This window comes from Terrapene carolina, unplaced genomic scaffold (assembly GCF_002925995.2).
Source record: "Terrapene carolina triunguis isolate 2854851 unplaced genomic scaffold, T_m_triunguis-2.0 Scaffold67, whole genome shotgun sequence".
In the NCBI taxonomy this organism is placed as follows: domain Eukaryota; kingdom Metazoa; phylum Chordata; order Testudines; family Emydidae; genus Terrapene; species Terrapene triunguis.
Window position 1 is genome coordinate 25083704 of NW_020664418.1, and position 25236 is coordinate 25108939.

At 42.7% G+C, this 25236-nt stretch overlaps 1 protein-coding gene across 1 annotated transcript; it reads right to left on the reverse strand.

Annotated features, from left to right (window-relative positions):
• Positions 1-833: 833 nt before the first annotated feature.
• FAM81A (family with sequence similarity 81 member A) lies at positions 834-22631 on the reverse strand. Its single transcript, XM_029910747.1, has 8 exons — positions 22558-22631; positions 21424-21462; positions 20612-20931; positions 11345-11412; positions 9621-9894; positions 8742-8860; positions 6338-6353; positions 834-905 (listed from the first exon to the last, which is right to left on the reverse strand). The coding sequence occupies exons 4-8, from the start codon at positions 11389-11391 to the stop codon at positions 834-836; spliced, it is 528 nt and encodes a 175-aa protein (XP_029766607.1). The 5' UTR covers positions 11392-11412; positions 20612-20931; positions 21424-21462; positions 22558-22631.
• Between the last annotated feature and the right edge of the window lie 2605 nt (positions 22632-25236).

Consider the following 25236-nt stretch of genomic DNA (forward strand, 5'->3'; position numbering starts at 1 on the left):
TAGGTGCAATCCTGCGGTAGATCTCAGCTCTGAGATCATATAGACAAAAGGTGTGCTTATGGAAATCACATTACAAATTCAAGGATGTACAATTTCAATACCTTATGCTATTCCTTATGATCCATCAGACATCTCTTAAGGTGTGTGTAATTGGCCATTAGTCTGATACACAGGCAGCCACTCACACAGTTTACTTATTAGAAGCAATTAGAAAGTAATTATAAAGAGCATATTTAAATTATTGCACCTAAGCTGCTTTGGGTTTTACATGCTTATTTATATTTCTATTCACAAAATAATAGCGTGCAACCATATTAAATACTCCAGGGCCAAATTCTGCAGTCCTTAGTTTTTTGAGGGTTTTTTTCTCCAGGTAAAGTTCCCATTAAAGGCAATGGGAGTTTTGCCTTATGAACGGCAGAACTGGGCCATAAGATTGATCATTTCCCTTCTGCACATTGGAATACTTCTGTAATTCCACCATATTTTCAGGACAAATGGTGTGTTAAAGTACATGCCTGTGTTTTTTCTCCCACTTTTCAGAAATATTTTTGACTGATAGATTTCATCTACAATAATACAATAAGTGCATTAACTGAGTTGTAAAAATATAGGTACTGTAGGTTCAGGAGAAAGACCTCTCAAAAGTATGAGTAATGTGTATTTTTGTTAAGGGAAATATGTAACTGTCATAGTTACATAATCTAATATATAGAACTGATTAAGATCAGATAGCAGTTAAGGTTTTGGAAAGAGCAGGCAGTGGAATGTGACAAGCAACAGCAAGCTCACCCATTATCCAAATTAATCTCACATTTTAATCATTTTTTGTATCATTTCAGTTGGAAAGCATTCACTCCGGGATGCACTTTCATCATCTGAATTATAGCAAGTACCACTGTTACCTTTGAAGCACAAAAGGAAAGTAACAACTCACATGGCAAACAGAAGAGAAGCCACTTAGCAATATGGTAGAACTACAATATGAAAATAATAAGAGAAGCAAAGTAACATAGAGAAGTGAGAACACATTAGAAAGTCATCATTTAGCAACTCAGAGTACTGGAGCAAACATGTGATATGGGCAGCAAGAGCAACTTAAGTCGGATGTTTTTCTAGAAGATCTGCTCCAAGAACTATTTTGGGGAAGTGCAGGCCAGTGTTATACAGGAGGTCAGACTAGATAATCATAGTGGTCCCTTCTGGCCTTGGAATCTATGAAAAAAGTCAACATAGGACTAAAGATGTACCACCAGACCTCCAGACCAGAGTATCTGTGGAGTATTTGGAGAAAGAACAGAGGCTAAAGCCCTCTATGTTGTTACCATTAGTGGAAACCAGAGACATGAAATTATCCTGTGTCTATTCACCAATAGCACATGGACTCCAAGAAGTGTCTGAGTTCTCATAGAAAAGTATAAAAAGCAATTGCTTTGAAACTACTGTAGCAAATGTATGCAACAGGCTTCTATAATTTTTATGGCACATTGTTATTTTTGGCTCATGTGATCAGGGCCGGTGCAAGGAAGTTTCACGCCCCAGGCGAAACTTCCATCTTGCGCCACCCCCCCACCCCGCTAACCCACCCCCTGTCAGTGGCATAGCCAGGGTTGCTGCCGAGGAGGAACGGCGGAGAAAAAAGGTGCATGCGCCGAAATGCCGCCAAAAAACAGAGCGGCGCATGCACAGGGCCACCAAAATTATTCTTATTTCAGCGGCCCTGCGCATGCACCGCTCCATCCTTTGGCGGCATTTCGGCGGCCCGGCGCATGCGCCGAAATGCTGCCGAAAGATGGAGCGGCACATGCGCAGGGCTGCCGAAAGACGGAGCAGCTCTGGAAAAGGCTTGGGGAATTCTGGGCTCGGGGGAGCAGGCGCTCCCCCTGCTCCTCCCCAGCTACGCTACTGCTCCCCGTGGCAGCTAACCACGCCCACCCCCCCCCCCCCGAGGAGCCCCCCCCCCCCCCCCCCCCACCCCCCCCCCCCCCCGCGGAAGCCAACCCCGCCCAGGGAGGCCCCCCCCCCACGGCAGCTAACCCCACCCGGGAAGCCCGCCCCAGCTCACCTCTGCTCCGCCTCCTCCGCTGAGCCCGCTGGCGCCGCTCTAATTCTCCTCCTCTCCCAGGCTTGTGGCGCCGATTGGAGGAGAATTAGAGTGGGGGCGGTGTGCTCAGCGGAGGAGGCAGAGTGGAGGTGATCTGGAGCGGGGAGCGGTTCCCCTGTGAACCCCCCCCCCCCCGTTACTGCGGGCGGCCCTCCCCACGTCCCCCACCCCAGCTCACTTCCACTCCACCTCCTCGCCTGAGCGGGCTTTTAGGCACCCTCAACCACTAGGCGCCCTAGGCGGCTGCCTAATTCGCCTAGTGGTTGCACCGTCCCTGCATATGATCATAGTGGATCTTTGTTGTTTGTGTAATTAAGTACATTTGGTAGGGGGCAGCTGGTTGTATGGTATAGAACATAAGGGATTTCCAAAGTATCCCATATTCTGATCTCAGTTACACTGATGTAAATCTGGAATAAACTGAACATATTATTTTATATTTTTCCAGGTATATTTTGGTTGGTACCATATGAAAAGCTGTGGAGGCATAAACTCAAAGTGTTAAGACAGCATGCTCTTAATGTTCGTTTTACTAGGATTTTCTTTAAATTTTATTCAGTACTCTAGTATGGTCAAAAGAGAGAATATCTCTGTGCTGTACATTCAAACATGTGGTTGGTATCTGCCCAGAAGAAAGTACAGATATGCTGCAGCTATGGGGCCAGATTCTGACCTCTGTTACACTAGTGTAAATCTGTAGTTAAAGGTTTGTAATGATAAAAGAATGTTTAATGAATGTCTCCACTGGTTTTCAAATGGTACCAACCAAAATGGAGAAAAATAAGATAGCATGATTTACAATTTGAGTAATACCTGTTTCTTAAAATAACTCTGGTTCAGGTTTATGCTAGGCCTCAGGTTTGAAGACAAACTAACAATCTCAAGAGACTTCAACTCTATTGGGCCAAAATCTCATTACAGTGACTATTCTAATGAGATTTTGGCCATATCCAAATTAGAATAAAAATAGAACCTCTTTATGGTTTTGAATTTTACTCTGTAACAAAACCCTGAGGATGGCATACAAATCCAACACCGCTCCAGTCATACTCCTCTGAAATCTGAACGAGTTCTGGTTTCAGGTTCTTTTTTGGTCAATCTCTAATGTGATTATGAAGTTCTTTTAAATAAAAATGTATCAAAGTCCAACCTGCAGTATTAATTAATTCCTTGTGCTTTTATCTGTAACAAAATCATGTTGCCAAGCCCACACACCTAGCCAAAAGCATGCATGTGGGACATAAAGACGAAAGAGAAAAAGTAACTTTTTTGTACCCTAACAGATTTTCAAAGGCCAAATAAAAATATTTTGTGTAGTTATTAGGGTTATACATGCAATTAGAATTTTGTGCAAACAAATATATAAATACATAGTGTACATTTTCATGCTTAATATGCCCATTTTGGCCATACAAATAATCACTTAGTTTCACAGGCATTTTTCCATGTGCAATTGCAAGCACACATTTTTGGAGATTAGACCAAAGGTATATTTTGTTGTTTGTTTGTTTTGTTTTTTAAGAATGTTTACTGCAAGATCCTTTACTAACTTCTGTACTTACGTGCACTCAGTAAATAAAAAATAACATGGAAGGACCTGACTTTGTAAACCAAGTATTCTGGGTTTCAGTATACAGTATAATTGCAGAAATCAGTGGTGTTTAAAATAAACTGCACAATTATGGAGCAGCTGCCTTCCAAATCTCAGTAAGCAAAAGGAGTATTTAGTTTTATGAATCACTGAAAAGTGTTTTTGTTGCTAAGAAATCATTGGACAATATGAGGGGAGTCTGCTATTCTATTACTTCTGAGGTTATGCCTACAGTTGGAGTTAAGGGTGTGATTCCCAGCTCGCATAGACATACTCACACTTGCTCTCATTGAGCTAGCATGCTAAAAACAGTAGTGCAGCCAGGGTAACAGTGAGAAGCAACATAGAGTAGCTGAGTGGCATATGTACCCACAGGTTTCAGTCAGGTTGTACTTTGCTAGCTTGTGCACTCGCTGCTGCTGGGGCACCCCAGCTACACTTCTATTTTTAGTGCGCTACCTCAATGAGAGCTAGTGCAAGTATGTCTATGCAAGCTGGGAATCACACCAAGAGCTCCAAGTGCAGACATATCCTGACTGTAGCTAGTGGCTACATGCATATGGGCACCAAACCAAGAACTATACAGCAGGAGGTACATAGAAGTACAAAAATGGTTTACTTAAGACTAAATCCTCTACAACACTCATGTGACTTGTAGTAGCATGATGTATATTCAAATGTGCAAGATAGCTACTCAGGGTAGCAGTGGTTACACATTATGCACTGTTCTGCCTCACAAGCAAAGGATGTATTAGTGATGGGACGGTTGTGTGTCAGGAACAGTCAGCATGTGTCAGTCCCTGCCCCTCCACATCTGCCTGCTCAGGGGAAAAGGGAGTAAGCAAGCACACAATGCTTGTTTACTCCTATGTGCCTGGAACCAAAGAATTTAACAGTATATCACTTTACTGAAGAATCTACAAGCACCAGGGCCGGTGCAAGGAAGTTTTGCCCCCTAGGTGAAACTTCCACCTTGTGCCACCCCCCCACCCCCCCAACCCCCCCCCCCCCCCCCCCCGCTCCCCCCCCCCCGGGAGCCCCCCTCCACGGCAGCTAACCCCACCCGCCACCCCCCCTGCCTGGGGAGCCCCCCCCCCGTGGAAGCTAAGGTGGCCCTCCCCGCGCCCCCCCCGCCCTAGCTCACCTCCACTCCACCTCTTCGCCTGAGTGGGCTTTTAGGCGCCAGCCTAGTTCACCTAGTGGTTGCACCGGCCCTGACAAGCACAGTAACATTTCAGCGAGTTTTCTTACTGCAAATACCATAGGCACCAGGATGCTTTTATTTATTTATTTTGGTGCCTTTATGGGAACTGAGCTCTCTTTTAGAAATCTGGCCCCAATTCTGAGTTCTGAGCCCTTCTAAAAATTCTGGCCATAATGACATGGAAAGTTAAAAGAGACTGGTCAAGCCAGAAGCAAGAGGGAAGCTCAAACTGCATTTCCAAGTACCAGATCAAAAGAAGACCAAGATTTTTTTAAACTTTAAAATAGTTTTAAAGAATAATCTTCCACCTGCTAGATGCAAGATAAAACCTTCACTCTGTAAAGCATGCTGCAGTTCTGGGCTTTTGCATTCCTTTGTGTCTTATGATACAAATCTCAAGATGTTGTTGGAATTACACCCACAATTCACCAAGGAGCAAACGTTGTAGGGACAAAAGAACAATATTCAAGAGCAGCTAGTTGTAATAAGCATAAAAAAGTATTCCAGTCCACCCATGGTGGCTTATCAGTTTTTTTAAAGTATTTCTTGATTTTTATGCTTTTGTGAAAAAACATAATGAACATAATTCACTGTGCACAGAAGTTTTAACAGCTGTTCCATTCATATAGCAAGGAAATGCACCCCAGTGCAGAGGGGCCAATGCAAGGCAAAACTTAAACATTTATGCATTTATGCATAACTTACAACCATTGAAGCTCATAACAGTGGGCTTCACTGGTGTGTGGGACCTTGGATGGACCGTCTGAATATGTGTGCTACAGTATATCAGTTTACTGCTAAGACACTTTGAAAAGATCATACAGTGCTGTAATAACAAAGATTTAAAAAAAATAATTTTGGAAGAAATATAATCTCTCGTATTCTTCAGGGCATAAATCAACCTCTCATTACTGCGGATAAAGAAGAAACTTTCCCTGTGGGCATGTTATTCCCTATACCTGCCTTCTGCAGGGCTTCTATTAACTTCCTTTGACCGTAGCCAGGACCAGCTACTTCAGAGACAAAATGCTGGATTAGATGGAGAACTAGTCTGATTTAGTATGGCAATTCTCATGTTCCTAAATCTTTCATAAAAGTTCACTTAGCTTAATGATGCTGATTATTTATTATTAATATTAATAATTTATGGTGAACTTGTACAGCATCTTTCATGCTGAACAATTTCAAAGTGTTTTACAAAATGATTAGCAAATTATACGTAAGTAGAGATGGGCATGAGGCACAAGCTGGAATCTGAATTTAAACTTTCCCAGAGTTTGGAGGGTATTCAGCTGTAGGGATTTAGGCTCATCCCTTTATAGAGATGAGAACACCTGTGAAGTTCAGATTCAGGTCTGAACTTCTCCAGAATTTGGGGGAGTTTGGATTTGGGTTATGCTTCAAGAGCATCTGTCTATAAGGATAATACTACACTCACCGAGAAATGCAGCAACCTGGAAGAAGAAACAGAATAGCTGTTCAACACTGTACAGATGAGATGAACTACAGAATGGGTTATGATAGTCAAGAAATAATACCATATCCATTTGAAATTGCAAGGGGAATTTAGATAGGCAGAATGTAATCACCCACGTTGATATTTGGCCAGAACCCTGGATTAACACTCAAATTCTTACAAAAGCTGGTCAAAAGTTAACTCATAAATCTAGCCTGATAGCCAGCAGGCCAGACTCACCCTTTGGATTCTCCTGGTGGAACAGTTTGGGTGAAATTATACAAGTGAGTTAATTTCAAATTATTGATTAAATAACTGCAAGCAATTTAGGACAGTCTCCCACTATGTATTTGTATAGCACCTTGCACAATGAGGTTGCAGTCTCAGTTGGGATCTTTAGGCACTACTGTAATACAAATGATAATAATTATAATCAGGAGTTGTGGGAATTTTTACAGCAAAATGTGCTTGTAACTGAAGGCAGTTAATTCACTGTCACAGAACAGTGTCCTAATTGAATTCAGCATTGTACAAGTAAAACAAGTTTTCTTCCCTCCCCGGGGAAGATTTTAACAAAATGCCTGATGGGGAAGCACGAAACAGCAAATAACAAGAGAAAATAAACTGGTTCTGTCTCAATAATGAACATGAATTTCTAGCCCCTGAGGCACTCTGATGACTGACCTTGAGCATTGCACTTTGTGTAATAGCTGTCATGTAGTTATAATTATCAGGGGGAAAGCGTGAACTTCCCTGAGTAAACATATCAAGAAGAAATAATGGTCTAAGTGCTGATAGCCCACCATCATCCCCCATTTTAAGCGCTTTGCCATTTAGGGCCACATTTTGGCAAGTTCTCATTCATGTGAGTACTCTCATTGAATTCAATGGCACTACTTGCATGAATGAGCACTCACCAATGTGAATAAAGGCTGCACAAGCTGGCACTAATTGTATTGCTCCAAACATGGGATCTTGTAAAATCTCACTGTGAATCCTTTATATGAAAGGGAGCTATGCAGGAAGACTCATGCAGATGAATTTGGCAGTGACCCTTCAGTGATAAATAAATATTGTTCAATAGTTTGTCTGACTTGAAGACAACAAAGCAAGAGCTGGTTTTGTTCTTTCCTGCTGTACTTAAAAGAATTGACTGAATGTCTGAAAAATCAGTCCTCTATAATCAGTGCTTTAAACCCTGTTTAAACCACTCCTTGGAAATTGGGCTAACAAGTCAATGTGGAAACTATATGCTGCCCAACACAGACACCAGGAAATCTTACGGAAACTTTTAACCTTTCTCCTCCTCAGCTGAGTTTTTCCAACCTGTTGAAGGTATCAGTAAATCATTTCAGATGAACGGCAGTCAACTAACAAAACTGGTCTAGCAAAAAAGAATGGAATGTCTTCAGAAATCCAGATAATGGGACAAATTCATCCCTGGTGTAATTCAGCAGAAGTAATCAATCAAGATTCTGTACACAAAATTAAGTCCTCATCTACAGCTGTGCAACCCCACTACCTTCCGATTGTGTCTTCATTGTCATTGGTGTCAGCTGTAAGTAGGTTTGCCCAGGTGTCATTGAGAGTATAATCTAAAAACAAAATGTAAGGGCTTGTCTACACTTAAAATGCTGCAGCAGGTAAACTGCACCAATGCTGCTGCACCACTGCAGCATTTCAGTGAAGGGACAGCTTCTCCTGGCAGCACAGTTAATCCACCTCCTCGAGAGGTGGTAGCTATGTCAACAGGAGAAGCCCTCCCGTCGAGATAGCTCTGTCTACACCAGGTTAGCTCCACACCCCTGAGCGACATAGTTCTACCAACATAAGTTGCTAGTGTAGACCAGGCCTACGTGAGGGCTTAATTCGGCCTGTAGAATCTCTATCACTCTATGTTTTCCTCCACTCCCCTTTACTTTAAACCCTGGGAATAACATGTAGTTTATCTAATGTTTAATAAGATTAACCAGTTGTTTCTACTTCTTAAAATACATTCAAAAGCAATATATAATTTTATATTGCTCCCTGGAAACGCAAACTGTTCCATGGTATCTTTATTACAGGTGAGCTAATGAGTTAGTTCCATAAAAACCCCAGCCTGAACCTCAGTCCTTTCTAAAACTGAACCAAACTGAAGCATTTTTAGAATTCAAGCCCATTTACTGAAATCTAATTTCGAGAATTAACAGTCATGTAACTAGTTTTAATATTTGATACTGGAATGCAGATTATTGTGCATTGCCATGAAAACATTGAGCCAAATTCATTCTGGGAGTTAGGCCAAGGTTAAATTTGGGCCACTGTCATTAAATGTAAAAGGCATACTTCAAGATTAATAGAAAATCAGCTGATTGCAAAAAATATCCCCAAAACCGACACTTACCTTGCAACTCTCCCCCGAAGATCTCCCAAACCAGACAACTGCCGCATTTCCAGGCTCTTTAAGGTAGAATTAGTTCCATAACTGAGGTTATCCCTGACACGTATCTGTTCCTGCAGCGTCTATAAGGCATTAATATGCAAATAGGAGTTCAATAAGTCACTTATTATACATTCAATAGGCCACTTATTATATTTTGCTAAATCCAAATAAAATATAAAATCTATTTTTTAATTTAATAACAACTGTTTTTATAGGCATGCAGAATGTGGTGCATTATACTCATATATGGTTTCTCCTGATTTTCAGGGCCCAATCCACACACACAACTCTCACTGAAGTCACACTGGAAGCAGAACTGGGCCCTGAAATACTAACCTATATTTGTCCATCTACCACTACCCTGCTAATTTCTGCAGAGGTCAGGCTTAAGGTTGCATATTTGACTGTGAGTGGATCACCTGGATGTGTGCATTGTGGGTGGTGCATGTGGAAAGTGAAAGGGAGTTTTTATTGCAGGGGTGAGGAGTCTGTGAGTATGTTTAGGTGGTAGGGCCTTTAAACTTAGGTTGAAATGCATGTTAGCGCTGCATTAACTGATGATTTCCTAAGTTTTCTAGTTTTGTGCTGAAAGGAAATAGATTAGCACCACGAAACTGTTTGTGTAGAATTTATATTTAAAGTCCTGCCACCCCGTACTGTTTTTTTATTGCCGCAAAAAGAACTACATACTCTGCATGCACTTTGTAAGGATGTACACACAGTTTATAAACTCTTCAGATCTTACACTTACATCACATATTAAATCTTACTAAATTTTCTTATTAAACTTGGAGTCAATAGCAGAGATGGTGTCAGCCCCGGGAAAGAATCAGAACATACCTCAATGTCCCGGTTAAGCTGCCTCACTATTGCTGTTATGTTTCGGATGTGTTCTTCTAAGAGTTGCCTAGCCAACCGATCTCCTCCCCCTTTGTTCTGCATTCTATGCAAAGTGGAAACAATGTCCTCCTTAATGCGAAAAGCGTGTTCCACAAGGGCAGCAGTTGTTTTCTCATGGCTTAGAATTCTGTCTTCTAGCTGATCCACGAGACTTGCAGATGCTAATGGGACCGCGGTCAAAGCTTGGCTGTGTAGTGGTATATTTCGAATCCGTCTAACAAAAGAAATATATTCAAACAAATGTATTATTAATGTGTTGCCAGATATTGAGGACCTTACTCAAAACTCTATTGTAGCTTTTAACCACACCCATCTATGTGAGATTGATACCACCTTAGTAGAAGCACTGGGAGGTAGAGTGCCTCTAGAAAGAATACTACCTCCCAGAAATCCTGAACACTTCCAGGGAGAGGCCCACTGCTGTACATAAGCAGGTGCAGCATTTGCTGCCATGAGTGGTAGGTGTAAAGGGAAGTCAGGGCCTCCTCCCCATCTCACTTAGGGTGACTAACCCAGGCATGTACACTTAACAAAAGGATATTAGTGTGTTTTGGGACAAATTAAGACAGACAAAGCAGTTTGGCTGGGAACATGAACTCAGAATGTTTTTGATTAAATTTTGCAAGTATTACTACACATGTGCAAACTTTGCAGCTGTTTTTTTTCCATCCTTGTTCAAAGCAATAACTGCAATAAAGTTAAATAAAAATAGACTAAGAAGGAATATCTTGAGTCTGCATCCATTCTTTTCTCTTCCAATAAGGCTACTCCTGGAGTATGCATCCAAAAACTTCTCCTCTTGGGAGCTGAATAAATACATGCTAAAGCTTTGGAAATCCAGGAGGGACAAAATCCAAGCTACTCACAGTCTCTAAGGCAACTTTTCAAAAGAGGTCAGCTCCCATTTAGGCACCTAAATAATTGTGCAGATTTTTCAAAAGAGCTCCGCGCTGAGCAGCTTCTATTGAAAGCAATAGTTGCTGCTGAGGTGCTGAGACTTTTGAAAATCTGGCCATCGATGAACGCAGTCTTTCACAGAGGTTAAGTTTTGTAATCTTTTGGGGGAAAGATTTTCAAAGGCACAAAGAGAAAATAGGTATTCAACTCCCATTGAAAGTCAATGAGCATTGGTGCCTAATTCCCCTTTGTGCCTTTAAACAGCTCTTATTTATTTTCTTTATACACCTTAGTTATTTCTTTTTTTCTTGTATGCTGTATTTATCTGATACTCATAGGGGCCAAATCATGAAGTGAAGGCTAAATTCTGTTCTCTCTTACATTGTGCTGTAATTTCACTGAAGTTAATGGAGATGCAACCAGAGTGTAAATGAAGGTAGAATTTGGCCCTACATTTTTACATTCACTCCTTATTCATGAAAGACTTCCACTGGGACAAGTTCTGATGTCCTCGGTTTTCACTCTGTCACAGTTGAAGCCACTAGAAGTTTTCCTTGAAAAAGGACTGAATAAAAGCTAAAGGCTTCAGGATTTGGCCCATGATTTGGATAAGCAGAGTATATGTCTACAATATTTAATTTAGTTTAGTTGTTGCATTAAGTACAAAAGCTACAATGTTAAGCATGATTGTAAATAGAGAATTAAAGGAGAAGCACAGATACTCCTGCACTCTGTAGATTCTAGATTTCTAACATGCCAGACTGTACCTTTCAGTAGGGGCAAGTGTCGGAAAGATTGGGCTTCGTTGTGCCATTTTCTTTTCAATAATTTATGTCTGTTGAGAAAATACACATTAAATTATTTAACAGTTGTTTATATCTGGCACTGAAATGACTTTGTGTATCTGTTTAAAGTGAACCTTAAGATTATGCTAACAACTCTGATATTGGAAGACATTTTATATATTGCCCATGATTTTGCTTTCAGACTACTTGCATCCAAAATTTGATATAACACAAAAAAACAGGGTGGAGAATTAGATGACTAAAAACAACTAAAAAGCTTTTTCAAGTGAATGCAGCACGCATGAAAGCTGCTAGATTGACAAGCCTGGAGGCTGTAGTTCTCTGTTTATCCACAGAATTAATAATAGTAAAGCCTCTCTCTCATATAGCACTTTTCATCAGTCGACCTCAAAGCGCTTTACAGTCTCTAACGTGTTTAGCCTCACAACCCTGTTCTGAAATAGGGAAGCATTATTACCCCAATTTTTTACAGTTGGGGAATTGAGGCACAGTGAGGCTAAATGCTTTGTCCAGAGTCACACAGGAGGTCGGTTCTTGGTGGAGCAAGGAATTGAATCTGGCTCCCCATGTCTTAAGCCAGTGCCCTCATCACTGGACCATCCTTCCTCCCAGAACAGGGTTGGCACAGGCAGTGGCAAAGTGAACTTCTTAACACCAGTCCGCGAACAGGACCACCACTAGGGGTGAGAGGATATTATTATGTCAGGGCTTAGGCCAGGTGAAATTTGCCCCGTGAAAGGCCTATAAGGAACTCAAGTGGTTCAGAAGCCTGGCGTTTGTCTTCTGCACAGGGATGAATTTGACATTCAGTTCTTGGCCTCTCTCATGAGAGAGAAAAGTGTCAGTTAGTGCCTCGGGTGGCTTTGTGATGTGGACATAAAAGCTTGTTGGAAATTTTCCAATGGAACATTTTTCTGTCAGAAAATGCTGATTCGTTGAAAACTACATCTTTCATGGAAATATGTTGATTTTGGTGGAATTCTCTTTCAGGAGAATGTAACAGAGTATCCTGATAAGGCTGAAGTGTTCCATTTTGATCTTTTCAGAATGGAATGTTTTGTTTCCAAACAGCTTTTCGGGGTTTTAAAAATTTTTATGTAATATAATACAATTTTTTAAGAAGTTGAAATCAGAATGAAACATTTGTATTTTATTTAATTTTTTTTTTTATTTCATGTCATGGGAAATTTCAATTTTTTTGGTTTTGTTGTGTCTCAGAACAGAAAAAAATTCTAAATTATGGAATATCCCATGAAACAGAAAATCTGGTTCCCACCCAGCTCTAGCAGATACCTCTCTACTGTGAACTGGACTGAGACTCACCAAAGTATTTCATACAGGTCACCACAAAGCCACAAGATGATAACTTTCAGCCATTATTGACCTAGTGAGCACAGTGGCAATTATCTATACTACTCCTATTTCCCATTCTAAGTATTGGTAAATTTGGTGGTATCTCAAATATTACTATATGGTACCCAAGGGTAAATATAAATTATGTAACAGTGACCACACAGTGATGTGAAGTTGAATGACTTTGCAACTCATTATCAATCCTCCTGGCACTGAGGCTGCATGTCTTTGATATTTTTCAAGTATCTACCAGTATGGGAGAAGAATTTGCAACACAAGGATTGTTTGGTAGTTTGCCTCAAAAATGTTCAGATCATAATTAATATTAATTGTGCTATTTTAAAATTTTAGTTTAGTGGGAAATATTCACAAATACATTTCAATTAGAGTGACTTCAGCACATGTAGTCACAACTGGAGTAGCTTTGATCTAGCTAGATCAAATAACAATATCACTGAAGCCAAGGAAGCAGCATACGGACTAGACACTCAAGTACATAACCCAGGGTCTGTGCTGCTGCCCCAGCTGCTGCAGCTTCACAGCTATTGTTATTCAAGCTAGCTCTAGTAGCCATTTGTCTCATTTTAGAAATTAACTAAATTGCTCAGGTGATGTACACACCACACTTTGTCAGGACAGCCAGCAGGATCTGCTTACACCAGATTCCATGCAGACCACTCCCATTTGGTATAAACTATACTCAAACTATGGCCTTGCTTTTCATTTCAGATAAAAAGATGGATGCATGAACTGGTTTAGATTTTTTACAAATATATTATTGGGACTATGGGAGATTTTCAAAAAACACAAAGGGCAGTTAGGCATCCAAATCCCACCAACAATGAATGGACGTTAGGCACCTAATTCCCATTTATGCCTTTGAAAATTTTCCCCATTATTATTGCTCTCTATTATGAATAGTCCCATTAATTTCAACAGTACATGTTTGCAGGATTGGGCCTGTGGCCTAGCTCGAAGCTATGGCAATATACACCAGCGGAGGATCTGCCCCCATGATTCTAAGGTCTTGTCTATATGAATATTTAGTTCACAGCAAGCCAGGGTGTAAATCTACCTTGCTCTAGCTTGCCATGGAATAAGTGTCCATGTGGACCCTGCTGCCATGCATTAAAATTCCATAATGTGCTTTGATCTACTACAGGGATCGGCAACCTCTGGCACGCAACTCGCCAGGGTAAGCACCCTGGCGGGCCGGGGCGGTTTCTTTACCTGCCGCATCCTCAGGTTCGGCCGATCGCGGCTCCCACGGGCCGCAGTTTGCCACTCCAGGCCAATGGGAGCGGCGGGAAGAGGTGGCCAGCATATCCTTCGGCCCGCGCCGCTTCACGCAGCCCCCATTGGCCTGGGACGGCGAACCGCAGCTAGTGGGAGCCGCGATAGGCTGAACCTGCAGACGCGGCAGGTAAACAAACCGTCCCGTTCTGCCAGGGTGCTTACCCTGGTGAGCCGCGTGCCAAAGGTTGCCGATCCCTGATCTATAGGGGAGGGATAGCTCAGTGGTTTGAGCATTGGCCTGGCTAAACCTAGGGTTGTGAGTTCAATCCTTGAGGGGGCCATTTAGGGATCTGGGGCAAAATCAGTACTTGGTCCTGCTAGTGAAGGCAGGGGGCTGGACTTGATGACCTTTCAAGGTCCCTTCCAGTTCTAGGAGGTAGGATATCTCCATTAATTTATTTACTCCCATTTTGAAGCAACATAATTTAAGTGCACTTCGGAACTTTCAGTGTGCATCAGCAGGGTCCACACAGACACTTTAGTGCACAGCAGGCTAGTGTGGGGTAGATTAACACTCCAACTTGCCAGGTGTTAAGTGTTCGTATGGACAGTCCCTATACATTGACATCTGTGGTCATCTAAACAAACCCAATATTCACAGGCACCTGCAACTTTCTAAATCGCTATATCTTTCTGATCCAACTCTAACTTGATATACAAAAATTACATAGAAATAATTCTAACTGTGATTTAAAAAGCAGTAAAAGCAAGAAAATTCAGTGAAAGCTGACACGCCCCTCTCAGTTATGGTTAACTTTTGCATGGATCAATTAATAGTGAGTGTCTGGTTGTTAGTATCTACAGTTGTACCCCAGAATTACCAACCTCCAGAAAATTTTAAAATATCCCAAGTTAAGAGACATATTCCCAGCTGAAATATTCATTAAATCGGTAATTTAAAACCAAAAATCCTTACAAGAAAGATTTATAGTTAGCCAAATGAACCCCACTCACTTCATAGCTAGGCTGTGATACTCTTGTTCCTATCGAGTAGTACCTCTTATAGAGTAGACGTATTCATGGTGTAATGTACTATTCAACATAGGTAAGTGTATCACAATGTGGCCATTAGTATTACATTTAAGTAACCCAGCCATTTGAAAGCTTGTTTTGAGAGACAAATAGATTCTACAACACTGTACTCTGTGGAGCAGACCTAACTGTGTTTCCAATATAATAGACTTTCCAATTTAATAATGGAAATGTTAACCCTAGTGTACTGGGTCAGGAGCCAGCCATGTTTTAACCAGGTCCCCTGACTCAGTTGTAGTTGGGTAGAGCAGCCTTAAGGAAGAGAGGAAACCCCACACAAAAATAAACAAAGTCTGTTAGCTAATGCATCTCCAGCATCAGGAACTGGGAAATCACCAACTAAGGTCGACACTGCTAACCTATGGCACGGAAGGGAAACAATAGAATATTCCTAGTAATAGGAAATGTTTTAGCATCAATGGTTAATACAAAAATAAAACAGTCAGGATGATATATAATGTTAAGGATGTATTTGCTGAAGAATGGAACAAAAATGTTTAAGAGACAGTACATTATATGGGATAATATGTTATGCAGGTTCAAATATTGGCAGTAAGACATCTAACTAACTTGTGCCTGTAGAAACAGAGGTCACTGAAAATCTAGTTAAAATTTAGTCTTTTAACCATTTGTTTTCTATTTCAAATAGCCATCATACATATGGTAATAACCACAGATTCTGATAACACTTGCACCCGTGTAACTCTATTAACTTCAATGCAGCAACACTGGATTTATACCAGTGTAAATGAGATCAGAATTTGGCTCAGTAGGTTATTTGTAAAAAGGAGTGGTAGCTGTAACCAAATCCATCTACTCTATGCCATCTAAAAATAAATGTTTTTGACATTGTAGTGGGGTATACAAACCTCACACTGGGCTGGAAGGGGTTAAAGGGCAGTACTGGGCCCAGCTAGCCCCACCCCTCCAACCCTGCAGAGCATGCTCCATCTGGAGACAGGGGTGAAAAGGGAGCAACCAAGCTCCGAAGGGGGAGGTTGGGGAGGAGTGCAGACCAATCCTGAAGGCGGGCTGGAGAAGCCTCCCTGAAGGAACAGGACTTATGCAGAGCCCATCTGGGCTGGCAATTGGGTTTCCTTTTCATTTTTCTTTTCTCTTTATCTGGGACCAGAAGCTGAGGGAGTGAAGCAGTGGTAGGAAGTGACCCAGGGAAAGTAGCTCAGAGAGCCCCTCCCTGCAGGCAAATACTGCTGACCCTCCTCGGGCCCTGGGTCAGAGCCCAGTGGAGTGGGTGGGTCCAGGCTACCCTACCACTGCCCCATGAATGAGTGGACACTAACCACTAGGCCCTTCAGCCCACCGAGGATCCTATTACAGACGTAGCAAGGATCGCTCCTTTTTCACATTGGGCCTGATCCTGAATTCCATGTGAACTCAGAATTGCTACAGAAAACTAAGAGATCTGATCTATGAAAACAGTTTTGCAATTGCTGATGAAACTTGGTGCAATATGGTGAACAGATGGAAGGAGAAAACAGGTTATTTTAATACAAGTGTCAACTTTTGATGTTCAAAAAACCTGTGAGGGATATCCTGAAAACGTATCAAAATACACCTCATGTTCATGCATTAGAACATGTTTCAAGGCACTGCTTAGAAAACAGAGAGCATTTTTGTAGCAGTATGTGTGTTCCACTTACAGCACAGCATTCCATGAATAAAAATTTTTTTTTTTTTAAAGACAGCCCCATTTTAATGAGAAACACTGTAGTAAGTGGCCAGGACACTGACTGGGACTGAGGAGACCTGACTTCAATTCCCTGCTCTGCTTCTGCTTTGCTGGGTGCCCCTGAGCAAATCTCCTCTGTGCCTCAGTTTCTCCATCTGTAAAATGGGGATAATGATCCTGACCTTCTTTGTAAAGTGCTTGGAGATCTACAATGAAAAGCATTATATTAGAGATAGGTATTATTATTATTTACACATTCTGACACTGTACAGATACCAAGGGCCGAATCCTACAAACTGTTCCTCACAAAAGTCATCTCCATTAAGACTGTGTTTACACTACTGCGGCAAGTCGAGCTACGCTACACAACTCCAGCTACGTGAATAATGTAGCTGGAGTCGACGTACCTTAGGTTGAGTTACCGCAGGGTCTACACCGCGGGGGGTCGATGGGAGAAAATCTCCCATTGACTTACCTTACTATTTTCACTGGGGGTAGAGTACAGGGGTCAACTGGAGAGCGATCTGCTGTCGATTTGGTGGGTCTTTAGTAGACCCACTAAATCAACCGCCGGTGGATCGATCACAGAGTGTCGATCCCTGCGGTAGTGTAGACCTGCCCTAAGTGTCATTAAGACAATGGATTACTCATCTGAGGGCTATCCTCACAACAGTCTGTGAGGTAGGTTTGGTTAGCACTATTATCACAATTGGGGAAATTTAGCCAGTGACGTTAAATGACTTGCCCAAAGAGGTCATACAGTGAATCAGTGGCAGGGCCTGGATCTGTGCTCATTCCACTAGGTCAAACTGCATGTTAATGGCCCTGACGCAGCAAACCATTTAAGCACAGCTTAATTTTAAATATGTGAATAGTCTCATTGACTTCAATGGCCCTATCCCTGATTTAAATCACTAAGGACCTGGATATTGTTCCAAAAACTCAAAACAAAATATTAAACTATTTTAAAACATAATTGACAGTATATCTTAAATGTGGTTTGTTTTTTTACCTCAGCTCACAATGGCTTCATCCTGCCATACTTGTGCATCTGTAACTCCCACTGAAGTCAATGTCTGGGTGCAGAAAGACTGCAGGATTAGTCACAGATGTACATTCAAATACAAATTGTCCTAAAAGCCACCAAAGGCACTGATTCGTCTGAAACAATATTTCTAAATATGAAATATTCAGTTATTTGTCATTTTTAATTTAAACACATCACTCCGTAGACCAGTGGTGGTGGTAGGCCATTGCCGGCCCTAAGCAGAAATACTTGGCCCCCCAACACACACAACACATACTAATAATTAATAGGGGGCCCCCTTGAAATGCTCAGGGTCCTAACCAATTGCTTATTCTGATTATACCTAGTGCTAGTTCTGCAGTACACACTCAGATCTCTCTGATGCTGAGACCTCACACACCTCCAATGACATTCTGAGGCAGTTATGTCATCCTGAATGATACTGGGGGCATGTCTACGTTCCCCCACAGTTCGGACTAAGAGTCTGAATGGCAGTGCACACTAAAATGCTGCGCTGTAACTCCCTGTGTGGATGCTGCAGGTGTGAACTTAAAAGGTCCCCAGAGGGAATATACCTATTAGATCTGGTACATAACTGTTATTGTTTACAGAGAACTCATGACCTGTATGTTCTTACCTGCAGCACCCACAAGGGGGAGTTACAGCACAGCACTTTGGTGCCCACAGCTATGCATGCCCCCTTGGTCCGAACTGTGGGGCAATGTAGACATGCCCTACAGGGCTGTGAAATTGCTGTGAGGACATTCACAGGACCCCACAAGAGGGGGAGGGTCCCAGAGCCCAGGTTCCAGCCTGAGCCTGAACGTCTAGACCACAATTTTAGAATCCCGCAGCCTGAGCCCTGCAAGCCCGAGCCAGCTGACACTGGCCAGCCACGGGTGTTTAATTCCAGCGTAGACATACCCTGGGATTTTGCTCTACTATGTACTGAATATGCACTGAGTAAGGACCTCAGGATTGGGCTCTGTTTGTCTAACAGGCAAGCCTCAGTAAAGGCCTGATCCAAAGCCCTTTCAAGTCAATGGAAATATTCCCACTAACTTGATCAAGCCCTACATTCAGCACTTTTTCAGGGACCAAGTCTCCAGCATCTTGTCCACCAGCATTTAAATTCCACGCAGCTCTCTGCAGTTCTGGAAGTGTATATATGTCCTGTAAATAATAATAGCTACATGTCAGAACTAATAGTTATATTCCCTCTCTATGTATGTGTGTAATATCCATTAATGTTAACAGGTATGCAGCAAAAGAAAAATATAACTCTCAGGATCAGTTCCTGAGCTGGTGTAAATTGACATAGTTCCACTGAACCTAATAGAGGTCCAGGCCCCAAATGTTTAACCTTTTAAGTCAGTAGTTATTTTCAATTAATTTTACTGCTGTTTGATATGATACAGTAACTTAAAGCACAAGACAGTAAGTCAATATTATCAGATTTACGAGAGTATTATTTCAAGAGTTCTTTTCTGAATATTCTACATTTGTCCTATTGCAGCTACATGGATATCTCACAACTGTAAGTTCCATACCTGATTGTAAAGATACTCACTCACTTGAGGCCTACCACAATTTCTGTCTCATATGAACCTGGAATACCTCACTGTTATTCCTGTAAATCATTGACGTCAGAAATGCAAAACTTGAAACTAAAGATAAAGCTGCATGCAAGATTAAGGAAACAGACATACATAAATTCAGGTTTGATCCTGTTTTGTTGTTGCATACCTCTCCCTCTGCCACACATTGAAAGCACCCATTGCCCTGCACATTTGATTTCTGGGGGGATGAAAAGAAGGATGTTCCAATGATTTAGGCACCAGCTTAGGACTTGGGAGACTGGGCTCAATTCCCTGCTCTGTGATAGTTTTCTTGTGTGGCCTTGAACAAGTCACTTAGTTCTCTGTGCTTCAGAGACCCACCTGTAAAATGGGAACAATAGCACTGCTCTACCTCACTGGGGTGTTGTGAGGATAAATAGATTACAGATTTTGAGGTGCTCAGATTCTATGACAATGAGGGCCGTACAAGTACCATACACAGTTTTCCACTTGCCCCTTCTTTTAAGTCACAATGGTAGCAGTTCTGTTCTGTAACTTTCATAACATTGAAATCTACCTAAGGTACATACAATAGAATCCGAGTACCTCAGAGTCTGCAATGGATTTATCTTCACAACACCTCTGTGAGGTAGGGAAGTGCTATTATCCCCATTTTAGAGTCAGGGAACTCAGGCACAGAGAAGCTAAGTGATTTGTCTTAAATCCACACAAGAAGTTGATAGCAGAGCAAGGACTCTAAGGGCCTCCCAAGTCCTAGGCTAATGCCCAAACCACTGGACCATCCTTCCTGTCTCAAAACAGTCCAGGAATACCTCTGGAGGCGACACAATGTTGTGACCAGGGGCCCTTTGAGAGTGCGTGGCAGGGACAAACTCAGGAATCACAATGTTGCACTGGAGCATTGCAACATACCAGGATGGTGTTTTGGAGTGAATAGAAATGTTATTGTGTCATGACTCAGTGTGAGGATGGGTCAAAAAACAAAAAGCCCATCACTTTGCTACATCAAACAAGCCCTTACACTACATACACTGCATTGCCACATTATGAAGTTTTACAGGTCCCCTAAAATGACTGCAGCACACCTCCATGAGGGATCGTCTGAGAATATGGGGATGATTGTGGAAATGCTACGATGGGGGGAAATTGACATAACAGCACAACACAAACATCACCATATTGTCATGCGACAGAGAGGGGCAAAGTTCAGACAGACTCTTAGTCGTATTAAAGCTGCTGTATTCACTCACCAGTGTTGGATTAGGGCAGGACATGGCTGCCCATCCTTCCCTTGCATCCTAGCAACCTCTCTGCTGGATGTCTCTGCTCGGCTTTTTAATATGTTTTTACTTCTGGGATAGCTGTATGCAAAGATTCATAGAGCGCAGCTAGACAGCCTGGATGTCCATCCGTCCCTTCCTGCTGCTAGTGGCAGCCAGGTCCTCTCCCTCTCCGCGGGGCCTGCTGCCACTAGGCCTGGTAGATGGGAAGAAAACGGCTGCTGAGAGTTGTTGCCAGGACGCTGTCTCCATAGAAACCTGCAGCTCAATCAGAGGGAGCCAGGGTTCTCCTAATAAACAGAGAGCGAGAGAGAGAGGGAGAGACTTATTTATAGGAGGCAAATATTCACACGCCGTCCAGCAACCAGAACAAATCCCTTCTTATCACCGTTTCCTCACAATCTATTTCATAGCAGTGTCAACACGTTGCAGAACTGGGAGGGGAAAGACCCAGCAAATAAAAACCTTATTCCATATGTTACAGCATGAATGACTAACAGTGACAGATTCTAGACACAGTATTGGGCCAAGTATAAATGCAGTGGCTGTGGATAGCCTGCATTCTGTTCAATGCAGTCTGCTGAAGCTCTGCTCTAATCAATCTTTTGCTTGAGAAAGGTGATTGATTTAATTGGAGTTACTTTGAATTCCTAATTGTGTAAACGAGATGATAATCTGGACTATAGGGGATTTTTCCCACAGTGTATGGAAAATCCTGGTAGAATACAGGGCTGTCAAACTGTGCCAATTTGAATCAGTGAGAAGTTAAAAAAATTACTTACATTTTCTGTTGGTCTCAAAGCCAGTGTATTATTTTGTGCCTGTAAAAGTAAGTGTGAGTGTGAGTGTGTGTGTGTTAGAGCCCATAAAGTGTACATTGACCTAAATTTGAATGCACAAATCAGATATATAAGCTATGGGAAAGAGTAGCCAGCAAAAATGGTGAACATTGGGTCTGCTTCTGCTCTCATGCTGGTGTGATTCCGTTGAAATCATTAGAGTTACAGTGGCGCAAATCAAAAGTAAGTTAAATCAGATCTGTTGCAGCAATCCCAAAAGTAGAGCCTAAACTGCATTTGCTTTTGGCTGAAATAGATATCAAATCTCACTACTGCTGCCAACACAAATCATCACAATGCTAACCATCTGGTATGTCTGAAGGTTAAATAGCATCCTGACATGCACATACTTTTAAATAAAAGTAACTAAGGGTCTGAACCTATAGGGCATTGATTGCCCTCTGTTTATATTAAAGTCAACTGCACCTCAGAGAATCAGGTCTGAAATGAAACAGTAACTCATTTCTGACAATCGTTGGACCTAATTACAAATTTATTCCCTGATCCTAACACAACAGTACATGCTTACTTTATGCACATGAGTAGCCCTCTTGATTACAAAAGGACTACTCAGGTGCCTAAAGTTACTCGTGTATATCATTATTTCCAGGATTGGGGTTTAAGAGTGTCAAACATAAAAGTAAAATTGACTTGTTTGTTTCTTCTTTTTTCAAAGTGTGTGTGTGCGTGTGTGTGAACAAAAATAAGGGGCAAATATTGCATCTGTTGTGCAACTCAATTCCCATTTATTTGATGAGTCCACTCATTTTGATGAGTTTCTGGTATGCAAAGAATGCAGAGCACTATAGTTATAGCAATACATACATGATATCTCTATTAGTCTTCTCAAGCCTCTATCAACCTGGCCATCTTTGGTCCCACTACCATCCAGAGCCAAAGGGCTTCCGTATTTTGTGTTAGACCAACAGCTCCACCATCCCTTTTGATTATGGTATGATTTTGCTCATGAGGCTGGTCAAGCATGACGGCAGAGAAAACATGTTGTGTCTTGCAAACTGTGATGTTTCCTTTTAGGAACTCTCTAATTGTGTCTGGATGCACTGTGTGAAGGCTTACCTTATCTTGGAGTGAACAGGCACCCAACGAGCATAATTAGTATGATCTAACACAAAGAACCAGGGTGAGAGCTTTCCAAGGCATTCACTGTAGAGAGCAAAGTTTGCCTGGTGGATTTACAGCACATAGGTCAATACAAGTAGATCCAAATGAAGTGTGGTATGCCAGAAGTAGAACACTGGGTTTTCTAATTTTCGCTTGTCACACCATTTATACCTCATGAGGACCTCATCTTCCTTGAGACGTTGGGTATACGGTATGTGTGCATTTTGGAGCAAGATGCACAGACTGTTGGCAGTTACTCGATGGGCATGCCTAGTACGTATGACATGACACACTTTCAAGAAGTCAGCCATTCCTAGGGAGGCCACTTTGGCCTGAACAAGGGCTTCTATCCATCCACTATCTTCTAGCCAATCTCCAGTTAAACTTGCCATTTCCAGATGAAGACCACATAATAACAGATTTGTCCTCGCCATACCCAGCAGGCCAGGTCCACTGTATCTGTTTGGTTATGGTGAGAAGGGGTTAGTCCTCAGTGATCACTGGCACTTCACACGGATTTAGGTGGAGTATAGCGTTCCTCATCACATCCATGACATGATGAATCATTGCCACAGACTTGGAGTCATCTGGAAAGATGGGAAGAAGCACATTGATGACTGGAGCGAAGTCTGGCATTGGCTGCTTGCTGGCATGGTAAGTTGCCCAGGAAATGTCTTCATCTCCATTGAAGTTATCCAGACTTGCTGCTTGCCTAACTTCTTCAAGCCACCTGCATTCTTCTTGCAGGGCTTGGGTAATCAGTAGGCAGTCAGTCTTGATTTCAACATTTGTGGCAGGGATGGGAGTATTCATTTTCTTAAGATCACTGGAGGGACAATTGTGTAAGACTCAGAAAGTGATGATAAAATCTTCTTCACTGATACTACAGTCTCACAGTCAGGGGTGGGAATTCCATGGACATCTCCCTCCACTTAAGTACTGGGAGGCTGAAAAAGTGGTATCCTAGTTCCAGAGAAGGAGTCTGTTGCTGTGGTGGGGCTGGGATTGTTTCTGTCATGTCTATGGCCACAGTAGTGAACAATACATCACAAAGCTTTAGAGGACAGACTACATTCTCATCCTCCAAGTGTTGGCATGCACTGTTTGCTGGTAGAGATGGCCAACACTCTGCCATAGGAGATGGCCAATCCAAGCTTAAAGAAGGTATCTGGTAGCTCACTTTTTCATGTCTGTGCACGAAGTGTTAAACCAACATAGATAGGTAAATGCATTTCTCATGCTTTGTTGTGGTATAAATTTTCTGTTCCTTCATGGTGACAGATATTGCTGTTGTACTGCAACAGGTGTGCCAAACTAAAGGTAGCTGGATGAATGGAAACTTGCTCTGAGTGAGTTTTAATGTTTGGACCATCCAATATCATGGACATCAGTGCCAATAGTGACATGGGAACAAATGTTTCTTGGCATCCAAATTATCCATGAAATTCTGTTTTCATTTGAAACATGTCCCTTTGAATAATTGTTGCTGTTTGGGATAGGTAAAGAGCTTCTTCCTCACATGCTTTTTGGAGTGCATGTCCAATATCCTAATTGAAGGCAAGGAGCACATCATGTGTGCTTGGAGATCCGGAGTATGTGAAATTATATGGGATTTTAGTTCAGTGCTGTGAATGCGCCCTGCCAGTGTCATCCCCAGCTGTTCTAGTCTAGCTGTATAGAGCTGTAGACGGTCTGGACTCACCCCTGCGGCACCTCCTGCTGGTCGTCTCGGGAATTAGCTCTTCCAGTGTCCTGGAGCGCCCCCTGCAGGCTGGTGATCCACCTGTCCTCTGGCCCCGTGTCCCTCCCGGACCCCGGTGCCCTTGTATCTGGGGTGCTACCCGCTGGCAGTACACCCCTCAGTACTAGGGTCTCCCCTCCCTGGGGAACCCCCACCCACTATCCCTACCTCACCTCAGAATAAGGCCACTGCCAGTCACCAACTAGCCCCCGCTCCCTGGGGCAGACTGCAGTATAGGCCACTCATCACAGGTAAGGTTGGGTTTGGACCTGCTGCCTTGGCCTAGCCCTGGGCTGCCCTCTGCAACCCCCAGTACCCCTTGGCCTAATACTAGGCCGCAGCCTGGGGCTATCCAGGTTGGAGCTCCCCAGCTCCTCAGCCTTTCCCCAGCCCTGCTCCACCCAGGTACTCTGTCTTAGCTCCCTGCAGCCAGGCCCTTCTCCCTCTGAACGCAGAGAGAGACTCCTTGGCCTCTGGCTCCCAGCCTTTTTATACAGGCCAGCTGGGGCCTGATTGGGGCGTGGCCCAGTTGTGGCTACTTCCATCAGCCCAGCTTTTAGAGCTGCAGCCCTCTGCCAGGGCTGTTTTAAGCCCTTCCCGGCAGGAGCGGGGTAGCCACCCCGCTACAAGAGCCTTTCGAGGTCTTCTAGTTTAAAGAATGGAGCCACGTCTTCATTCAGTCTTGTCTCTTCAGTGTATGCTATCAGTTCAGCAAAGGCAATCCCACGTGATTTCTTCTCTGTGTTGCTTTGCTCAGTTTTCTTCTCCCTGGCTTTGTTGTAGAGAGACACCAAACATCTTGCATGATACTTTGCCTCTTGGGCAAGGCCGGCTCTAGGATTTTTGCCGCCCAAAGCAAAAACAATTTTGGCCGCCCCCCCCCCCCCCCCCCC